The following is an 11,384-nucleotide window of genomic DNA, read 5'->3' on the forward strand; positions in this document are numbered from 1 at the left end:
TTCTCAATCTATGGGTCCCCAGGTGTTTCGGCCTACAACTCCCAGAAATCCCAGACAGTTTACCAGCTGTTAGGATTTATGGGAGTTGAAGGCCAAAACATCTGGGGACCCACAGGTTGAGAACCATTAATTTAGCGCAATCTACTAATTATATAAGGTTATATCAATTTAAGTTTAGGAATATGCAGGATACAGGTACACTTCAGTTAACAAAAATTGACATATTCCTAAGCATTATTTCTTTAACAAAAATGTTGGTACCAGAGACAAAAACAACATAAGAAGATTAGGGGTAGGTAATATAAAAAATAAACACACAAGAGAAGTTTAACGTGGTTCAGCAAACTTTCTATCCAAAATTAGCAAAACACCCATGTTAAATTAAACAACCAGGTCAGTCTTGTACAAGGAATTTAAAAGATTTTGCATCCAATAGAAAACACTTGAAAGCTTCTTGAAAAAGCATATAGGGATTCTTTTTTATTTCAACAGCTTCTGCTGTTATCCATTTTAATAGCCTATATTATATATTTGTACTATTTTAAGATGCTGGGGAACTGGTCATGTGGGCTTGCCTCCTCTTCCCCTTGTATCTCAGGTTGCTGTTGTTGTTGTTGCTCATCGAGGGATTCTGTTTTCCTTGTCTCTTGTGAAAAAGCATGCCCAACTACAGTAGACTGGGGAATTCCACTCTTTTCTAGCAAATGCGTCATTGCATTGTTTATTGTAGATACTCTATTGCAAGCCAACACCCAAAGTTTCTTTTTTCACCTCTTTCCCACCATCTTCCCAATGCAGATGTTGCTTTAAAAACCTACTAGATAGAGGTGACTGGATGCAAATCCCTAAATATGCAAATAATGAGCTGCGGTGGTGCAGTGGTGCTGGCTGAACTGCTGACCTGAAGGTTGGGTTGCGGGCCTGAAGGTTGCCAATTTGAAGCCACGAGACAGTGTGAGCCCTTGTCTGTCAGCTCTAGCCTGCAGGGTCATGAGAGAAGCCTTCTAGCAGGATGGTAACAGATTCGGGCGTCCCCTGGGCAGCGTCTCTGTAGACGGCCAATTCTCTCACACCAGAAGCAACTTGCAGTACGTTCTCTAGTCGATTAAAAAAATACAAGTACAATCAAAACAAAGATAACTGAAAACTCTTTATATTTTCAGGTGGTCTAGTTGAGCCGTAAGTCTGCAGTATGTTCTGTTCTGTTATACTTCTGGAACTGTTTTAACTAAAACAAGACATATTATAGACAATTTAAAAGGAAGAATCTTTAGATGGAAAAGACAAGGAGTCAGAGAGGCTACAGAATGGGTTATATGGACCAATACTAGTTTATAAAGTAGTTGTATTATTTATTTGAGTTTAAGGACAAATACAAAATTTTTACAATTGTAGATGTGATACTGGAAAGCTATAATGTATACCACTGCTATTGAATTATTATTTGTTGCCTTATGTGTTTCAGAATCTCTGTTCTTAAATTTGGACAAATATACATTCTTAAAGGAATTGTCAGTGGATCTACCCAATTGTCAAAATTTGTTTGACATAATCCCAGAGGGATTCAAAAATCTTCATGACATGGAGAAATTTATCATCTGCAACATTCAGTTTGGAAGCAGTTCACCCAGACTAGGTAAATAGAAACATACATATACATGGAATAATTCAGGAAAATTTGATCATGACGTAACCCTAGGCATATCTTTTCAGCATGAGTTTATTGGAGTTATTCCAAATAAGTGTGTGTTGGCTCAAAGCCACACTAAAATGTGTAACTGAAACCCTATGCCTGCTTTACTGTGAGTTTGACTGAATACAATGGGACTTACTTCTGATTTGACATGCGTAAGACTTCACTGCATGCTCAATTGTTTCCAATAAGAAACAGAGTCCAGTTCAGCTTAGACATCACTAAAGTTTACTATTATTTGAACTGAAACTATAATACAGTCCTAAATTGGGCTCAGGGTGGGGCAGAGTAGAGCAGTAGAAGTTGGTCTTCCTCGTCCAAAGTTTTGCCAGTTTGTATTACTCAGGTTAGAAGGTGGGGTAAGTTTTATTTTTTTTCCCCCCCACCTGGTGCATGGTTTAATCTCTTTGTTTATAATGGGATTGAAAAATGTGATGTCAGCTGCAGGCTGGCATAGATGGAGGACACAATTCTGGGTCTTATCAGAGGAATGAGTCCCAGCTTTAGCCGAACATTTGCTTTGGGAACATCTTCCCCCCCAAATTGAAAGTACAATAGAGTCTCGCTTATCCAACATAAATGGGCCGGCAAAACGTTGGATAAGCTAAAATGTTGGATAATAAGGAGGGATTAAGGAAAAGCCTATTAAACGTCAAATTTCGTTATGATTTTATAAATTAAGCATCAAAACATCATGTTTTACATCAAGTCTGCCACTTGTTTGGGACAGTGGCTGCACTTGTGTTGGTCCACTGTGTGTTGCTGCCTAGAGAAGCAGCTGTGAATCTGGGCAGGAGGTAGACTGTGTTGGATAATGCAGAACGTTGGATGAGTGAATTTTAGATAAATGAGTCCCTACTATAGCTAGTTAAAGCATGATTAAAAATATGTTAATAATAATGTTGATTTGGGCTGGAACTAAGGGGCTTATGTGGATAAGGGAGCAGACTTCTTGCAAAGAGGAAAGTTCTTTAAAATAGTAATCAACAACCTTTGCCTGAGTATACAGTTCCTCGATGGAGTATTGACTTCCTCCATGCTGGTTTTACCATTGGAGGACAGAAGTAGGGAGATATTTGCCCTTATTTAAAGCCATCTGCAATCTTAAATTTTCTCACTTTAAACTTTTACAGTTAAATTGTTATAATTCATGAAGCCTTGCTACTTTTCTGACCTGATGGATGGAGTAACAGAATGGGTAGTAAAGTATTTTTTGAAAGAACAGTCACCAGCTACTTTCAATAACCCCAAAGGCTTGTCTTAATGGAAAGTTGCTTTGGTTTGTTCATTATGAATGACTGATGATTTCTGTTGAAATCGAGGGGTGGGTTGGGGAGGTATCTCTTATTGATTTCCTACAATTTCCATTTATGGCTAAAGTTATTTTCACAGTTTTTTGTGTGTGTGTCAGGAGCAACTTGGGAAACTGCAAGTCACTTCTGGTGTGAGAGACTTGGCCGTCTGCAAGGACGTTGCCCAAGGGATGCCCGGATGTTTTTACCATCCTTGTGGGAGGCTTCTCTCAGGTCCCGCATGGAGCTGGAGCTGATAGATGGAGCTCATCCACAGTCTCCCTGGGTTGGATTCGAACCGGCAACCTTCAGGTCGGCAACCCAACTTTCAAGTCATCAGTCCTGCCGGCACAAGGGTTTAACCCACTGCACCACTGGGGGCTCCACAGTAACTCACCTACACAAGTCATGATGAATCTTTTGTCTGATCAATATATTTAGACACAAAATCCCAAGTAAGTCTCCCCATCCCTGCCAATGAAAATACAGTGAACTCAAAGCATATAACTAAACAGTTATTTCACTTTTATGATAGCTAACCCTGCTGCCTGAAGCAGTTGCTTCTCTCTTTTTAAAAGCAGGGTGGCTCCTGGAACACGTCCCATTCCTTATTGTCCCAACCCAGCAAAATCCAAGTGTCAAATATATTCTAGTATCAAGTTCAGAAAATATATTCTGCAGGCCGCTCAGTGGAATATATTTGTAAATAAGGTTAATGCACATAAATTCTTCTGAGAGCAAAGTTAAGGGCGAGTAGCATACATTGACATAAAAGTGATTATTTTCTCCTGTTAAAAAAGTAAATGTATACATAGATTCAGGAAAGTCCTTCATGGTTGTATTTTTCATCATATCATAAAATGTTTTCTTTTACAGCTGAATTCATACGGAATTTCAAAAAACTATCTGTTTTTCATCTGAAGCATTGTTCTTTTTCTGATCTGGGGAGTCTTATGGATGCCATGTCTTCTTGCAAGATGTTGACAGAACTAGAGATCATTGAATTGCCTTTCACAGATGAAGACCAGTTCTCCCTTAGTAAGAGAAAATTCAGAAACTTTTGCTATATTGACAATATGTTATGTTTCTGTTCAGTTAAAAGGTTGTACTTTATAACTTGTGGGATCATTGAGTTACACAAAGCAGGACAAAGCTGTTTTTTTTTGTCAATTAGACAACGCTAGCTGATCCCCAGGCACATTCATGTGCTTACCAGTCTCCACAAACCATTGAAACAATATAAAATTATTCAGGTCCCACACTTCTCATGTTCTTCATCATAATTAAGATAATGTCATATGTATTAGTAATCAGCATGATGTAGTAATTCGAGCATTGAATTATGACTCTGGAGACCAAAATACAAATCTCTTCTCAGCCATGGAAACCCATAGGGTGAACTTGGGCAAGCTATATTTTCTCAACCTCAGTGTAAGGCAAAGGCCAATTCCCTCTTAGCAAATTTTGCAAAAACAAGCAAAAACAAAACAAAACAACGAAACAAAACAAATAATGACAGATTTACCTTAGGGTTGCCATAAGTTGTAAACAACTTAAAGGCACACCGCATACATACACTTCTATTAAACTTTGACCCAGACCATTCATGATGATCTTAAAAGACTGGCAGCCAGAGCATAGAAACTGATAATTGTGTGTAAGTGCTAATCAGAATAATGCACATCTACCCCACTTAGATGGATATTGAGAATAGTAAAGATGGGGTAGAACTAGCCTTCTTTTACCAAGGTGACATTTACACTGAAGAGGCCTCTGTTATCTTTACTTAAGCATCTGGAGGTATGGCACTACCTTATTAGTTGTTCTCATGGCAGGGACCAACATAGTGTATTTCAGGAGCGGGCCACATTTGTGCCAGATTTGAAGCCTTCTTGATGATTTAACAACAGCACGTGTTCTTGCCTTGACATACAGCCAACAGAATCCATTAACTATACCATCATCTGTAGAATGGTTTTCATCAAATACTATATTTATATTTATCTTTGTTGCAGCTGCTGCTTTGCCAAATTTTGCTGCACTAAAGATACTGAATCTCAACGGGCTGAATTTCACCAGCAAGGAAATTGGTATAGCACTGGGTATGGTTTACCTATTCATTCTTCATAATTATCTTCTAAAGTAGGTAAAGGTTTTCATCTGACATTAAGTCTAGTCATGTCCGACTCTGGGGGTTGATGTTCATCTCTATTTCTAAGCCAAAGAGCCAGTGTTGTCCATAGACACCTCCAAGGTCATGTGGTCGGCATGACTGCATGGAGCACTGTTACCTTCCCGCCGGAGTAGTACCCATTGATCTACTCACATTTGCATGTTTTCAATCTGCTAGGTTGGCAGAAGCTGGGGCTAACAGTGGAAGCTTACCCCGCTCCCTAGATTCAAACTACTAACCTTTCGGTCAGCAAGTTCAGCAGCTCAGTGGTTTAATCTGCTGCGCCACCAGGGGCTCCAGATCTTCTAAAGTAAATATAGATAATTTGTGGTCCTTCAGATAGTGTTGGACCTTAAGTCCCACTTGTTCTCATCATTCGCTATGTTGGCCACAACCACAGGGAAATAACCATGTCATGTGGAAGGCTATAACTTCCTCACCTATTTTAAAATCTTATTATTAGTGACCGGGGAGGGGGGGGGGGGGGAACTGATACTTTTGCTGTTTTTTGTTTTTGTTTTAAAAAAATACATAGCTCCAAAGTTTCAGAAATGGAGATGGGTAAGTAATTAAGACTTTAGTACCTTTCCCAGTTTCCTAAGGGGAATATAACTAACGGATTTGTATTTGCAGAGATCTGGAAAATGTAAAAAGCTAGTTCCAAATGTTTTGCAGGAGAAGCTCTGGCTCCTCTTGAGAATTTGGAGGAACTTTCTCTGCCTGTTGGAAACGGAATGAGTCACGCAGCTAAACTAATTATTCAGCAATGCTCCCATTTTCCAAATCTCCGAAAGCTGGAGTTTAATCAGTATTTGAGTGGTGAAGGCCTCTTGGAAATAGGTGAGTTAACAAAAATAATCTCAGCAAACCTTTTCCCTGCCCATGATTTCCATTCACTACTAATTTAGGTATGTGGAAGAACTATCCATAACTGACCAACCATATCTTCAGATCTGGCCTAGCCATCTCATCTTCTAACAAATAGGATTTAGGGAAGTTGGTTGTAAACAGGCATTGACAAACTCATTTTCCCTGTCCTCTTGGAAGAAGGGCACAGCGGCTCACCATGTCCTTATGCCAAGAAGATGGGGGAGGAAGAAACATAGCAGCTGAGAGCCTTCTGGAGCGCTCTCAGCCACTGTGTGTCTCGCCCTCCTCCCAGCACAAGGACGGTGCGAGTGGTCCCATCCTTATGCTGGGAGGACGGCTCGAGGAAGGCATGCGGTGGTTGAGAGCCTCTCAGCCACCTCCTGTCTTGCCCTCCTCCAAGCATAATACCAAGGGAACAATCTGAGGATTGAGGGAGGAGGAACAGTGCAGTAGCGTGTTTCCCACCTTCCTCCTGCTATAAGGATAGGGCAAACGGCCCGTCCTTATGCTGGGTGGACCACCTAAGGATGACCTTGACCCTGCCCTGCCTCCTCCTGGATCTGCCCTGCCCCGGGCCCTCCCCACCCAGTGTGTGCTTGGCCCTCCTCCCTCCTGGCCCGGCCCACAATGCGGCCCCAAGGCCAAAAAGTTTGCCCATGCCTGTTGTAAAATGATCAAAAACTTGATCTGGTTCTTCCCATTTGACTTGTTGCACCAGAACAAGTTTAAGGATAAAAGTGTTGAATAAGTACAACCTGCTGCTGAGAAATTCAGCTTTAGCATTCCCACTCATAAATGAATTATATGGTTCATTAAAAAATTTCCTATGATCATTATCTTGTAAAAATGTTACACTATTCTCCTTATCGTGAGCTCATGTACATTTCTCAGCAATAAATCTCAGCTATTATTATCAGAGTCCTCAGTTCTTAGAACCACTTGGTGTCAAATGGATGCATGTTCATGGAAATAGAACAATTGCATAGAATTTGAGAGCAGGTATAGGCTATTACTTTTGTGGCCTAAAAATTCTTGCTTACCTTAAAAGTCATGCTGATTGCTTTAAAATATTATTTATCAGTCCTTTATATTCACTGTAAAGTATTTTTGCATGAATTAAATGTAATCCCATTTAATTGCAAGCCATGTAACATAAAAGTAATATACAGTCAGCCTTCAATATCCATATTTTCCATCCATGGATTCAACCGTCCATGGCTTGAAAATATTTTTTAAAAATCTAAAAGACAAACCTTGACTTGCCATTTTACATGTTGTATATTATGGGACTTCTACATCCACATATTTTGTTATCTGTGGTGGTCCCAATGGATATCAAGGGCCCATTGATCCATATCCCAGAGAAGAAGAGACAGAGTTCAGATTCAGGCCCACCTATTACCAAAGAGGTGATAAATATTGAGAATGCTATCAGCTTGGTACAGTGTGCACGTTTGCAACTTTGGAATCTATATTTCATTCTTTTTTATAGCAAAAGTAGCAACTGATGGAGGTTTCCAAAAGCTTGAAGTCTTGACGCTCTTGGTGAACCACAGCATTACAGAAGAGTTTTGGAGAAGATTCTTTGAATCATTGCCCCAGTTGCCAAAATTACATGATGCAAACTTTGGTCGCATTTTCACACATCCAATCAAATGCCAGGCAGCAACGGTGAAGTCTTTTGTCCAGTGTGTCTCCAGGCAGCAAAACCTCAAGGTCATTAATATGACCGGTTGGTTGTTTGATGAGAAGGACCTCCAAATGTTTGACATCATGAAGGAGCAACATCCGCAGTCTAAAAATTTAAGCTTGTTTTGGAAATGGATGTTACCTGTTTCACCAATTATAAATAAGTAGAGAAATAGAAGTGAGTCTCATTGTGTAAAAACTGCTTAATATATTTGTTGAGAACAGATAAGGATGAGTTAATATTAAATGACGTGAGGAATTGCCACAATTCATTGATTTCACTGAGCATATATAAATTAATTGCTCTTTGATGTTCCCTCCTACACATAACTTTTTACATATCTAAAATTTTAAGGAAGACATTTAAGAAAACAGTAGCATGTTTTTCCAAGAAATGTGGTTCTGCATATTTGGCAACGACATCCAGATGTGACATCCAGGTGAAGCTATCATTCCTCTGCATACTGTAACCTTTCCAGTGGCTGCCATTTTATCAGTTTTTATTTTACAAATCAGCATTGAAATTGATCTTTTGGCCGCATGTATGTTTAAATTAAAACATTGGTCTAATTAAATGAAAGAACATTTAAAATAAAGTATTAAGCAAATGACTGGAGAAAAACACAATCTGGCTGTTTTCACTGCCATTTCCCACCCGCCCCCAAGAAAAGATTTCCGATAAAAAAAATTTATGGTTATGAGTTGTAGTTGGATAATGACAGTTAAAATGAAGTATAAATAATTACTTTGTCAAAGACTTTTGCAAAATGTCTGTTTAGGTAAAATTGATTTTTCACTTCTCCATTAACAGTAATAATATTGCATATAGTGTAGGCATAACACATTGAGACATATCTGTGAAGAAATGCACTCAACAGCATGGAAAGTCAATTGAAATTCTAGTTCTACTTTAAACAAAAAGCTAGTGCCATCTTTCAGAAAGTATCCTGATTTGTAAATAGGTTAGATTTACAACGGTATTGGAATATTTAAATAAATATGTCTATTGACTCCAATGTTAAATACCATGTTTTACTTTATACCGTGAAGTAGGACACCAAATCCAGGTCCCAAAGCTGCTATTCATGCCCAAGGACATGTATCTGAACACAAACCTTGCTGTAGTTCATGCATTAGAATATTGATAAATCTTTCATCATGAAAAGGAAGAAGGAACACAGTTTCCTTTATCCTCTAGGTATAAAAATGCAGCAGGCTGAACTGGAGCCACAAGCTATGAGGAAGGAAACAACAAGAAGCACAGCACTTTGTAACACAATTTGAAAAACATTCTATTCCTGTTTTGAAAGTGTTATTTCCTGTTTAATTGTGGAGTACTTACTTTAAAAGCAGTTGTTATACTCAATTTTTTTTGTTTTTGTGGCTGCCACAAACCATGTTGAATTGGTTGAGACTCTGAGATACTCATTGAAAAACTATAGCAATATGTGCTGCAGGACGTCCCGCAAAAATGACGTTTTTACAATTTAATAAACTTTTCCCATGTTTTCATGATAGAACCAATAAGGAAATGACATTTATAACCCAGGAACAAAAATCCCGTTATACAGTGTAGTGTGATCAATGTTACAAAAATTTAAAATAGCTGTACAATTGTAAGTGCATATAGCCATGGTATGATAACTGAAATTAAATGTTTATTCTTTCAAGGCAGGAGCAGGAATGCAGCCTTTCAGATATTCTTGGACTGTTAACTCCCAGCATTCCTTAGTACTGGCTAGGGCTACTGCAAACTGCAGTTCAATAATGTGCCATTCTTGCCCCTGCTTTGAAAAACTCTCCCATTTCATGTTATAGACAGCAATAATATCAGACAGGATTTTGAGTTAGCTGGAAAAAAGTCAGGAGCTCTAGGTTATCAGGGAAGTGTGCCGTATAAGCACCTTGCTCTTTTCAGAACTACTATTTTCAGCTCACTTGCACACGTCCACCTTTCTCTGCTTTCCTTGGTCCACAATGTGAGAAAAATAACTCTTACTAACATTCTAATAGTATCTGGGATCATGAGAGACAGAATTTTAAGATGACAGAAGCTTTATTACATCAGTGCGGTTTATCCACATGTTGAATCAATATTCAACATTTGATTAAGGCTCTACTCTAGTTTAGGCTAATCAGTAGGATTCAAACTTAATTTTACTGCTCCTCTCAATAAAACTGATAAAAGGACCTCTGGGCCTCTAGTGGAAATTCTGGATCTAGGTATATGCAAATGGCCACAAGTAGAACTAAGAGAGCCATCTGATGTCTCTCGGAATATCATCCTCATAGCGTGTAAAATAAGTGGCTTTTTTGTTTAACCCTAAGATAACATTGTGCCAGTACTTTTGTCACTGCTATGTTGCTTAAGTTAGTATAATTTGCCTATAATTCAGTAGTAGAGCAGGATAGGATGGGGATGTAAGGGGTAAGTAGCCAAATATGATTGACATTTCTCCCGAACAGCTTGTCACTTTTTTCTCTCTCAAACAATTTTAAACTTTCATTTTATGTCCAATTTTTGTTCAGTGTATTTTAATATGTATTTTATGGAAATATGATTAAACGTGTGTATTCTACAGTGTTTTTAAATGATTATGTACTTTGATTATGTGTTTTAGCAGTGTTGTAACCCGCATTGAGCCATGAAGAGATGCGGGTAAGAAATAAATTATTATCTGAAGCATAGTCAGCATGCATTTCAGTGTAGATCAATTTTTGTTCATCTTTCTTACATGCATCCAGTCCTGGTACCATTTTCAGATTTTCTGTTAAACTGAAAGTGGGAAAATTCCAGTGTGCCAAATCCCATTTCAGTGTCTGAAGCTCCCACACAGTCCCCCAAGCGTCTTGATCTGTCCTATTGGATTAAAAAATTATCAGTACCAGGTTTTAAAATGAAACCAGCCCTAAATACACAAAAACTACTCAAATGTAATGGCTTTATTTTACCAATCCCAACATTCCCCTCAAATAATTTTTCCCAAACCAGTTGAAAATAGTAGACATGAATAATGTCATTTTCATTATGCTCCTAATACAGCCCATATAAGACTGGCACAGAATGAAATGCAGTTCATCCCTGCCTCAGCTGCTTATCTTTGTGAATATGATCTTAGAGATATCCTAATTTTAAACAAGCATAATTAAGGCCTATATTAGATTTAGCTATTTTTCCATAATACACAAGGAACACAGGAATACCTATAACTCTACTTCTACAAATCTGATAAATTCATTATCATGTGTTTTGTTACTAACACATGCCATTTTAAATAATGAATTATTTGTACGATATAATCTTTATTTATACAAAGTATTATTCATTTTGGTCTCCTAGCAAACATAACAGCTGATGATTGTCTTTGCCATCTTCCCAGCCCCCTGAACAGATTCTGCAAAGATTTTGCTAGGTTCTCCATAGGGTAGCCATAACTTAGAAATAACTTAGACACACAATAACAAACTTTTTAGGATGCAGAAGAAAACTCAAAAGATTTTCTTGTCTGTCAACAAAATAGTTCTGACATGGACTGCACATTTGTGCATAACTGAATACATCACATAAGTCGGGTGCAATAATCAACAATCAAACTGAAAAAAGGGACAATGTTTATAACTTCCAGATAAATACTTTATAGACTCTTAAGAATTGTAAACAGAGAAG

At 38.2% G+C, this 11,384-nt stretch overlaps 1 protein-coding gene across 1 annotated transcript in view; it reads left to right on the forward strand.

Moving 5' to 3' along the window:
• naip (NLR family apoptosis inhibitory protein) overlaps positions 1–10,299 on the forward strand; it is a 29,783-nt gene extending 19,484 nt beyond the window's left edge. Inside the window, exons 11-15 of the mRNA XM_008102974.3 lie at positions 1,466–1,636; positions 3,862–4,023; positions 5,001–5,087; positions 5,834–5,998; positions 7,521–10,299. Coding sequence (XP_008101181.2) covers positions 1,466–1,636; positions 3,862–4,023; positions 5,001–5,087; positions 5,834–5,998; positions 7,521–7,885 — 950 coding nt within the window. The 3' untranslated portion in view covers positions 7,886–10,299. The remainder of the gene's footprint in view (positions 1–1,465; positions 1,637–3,861; positions 4,024–5,000; positions 5,088–5,833; positions 5,999–7,520) is intronic.
• The last annotated feature ends 1,085 nt before the right edge of the window (positions 10,300–11,384 follow it).

This window comes from Anolis carolinensis, chromosome 2 (assembly GCF_035594765.1).
Source record: "Anolis carolinensis isolate JA03-04 chromosome 2, rAnoCar3.1.pri, whole genome shotgun sequence".
NCBI classification, from domain to species: Eukaryota; Metazoa; Chordata; class Lepidosauria; order Squamata; family Dactyloidae; genus Anolis; species Anolis carolinensis.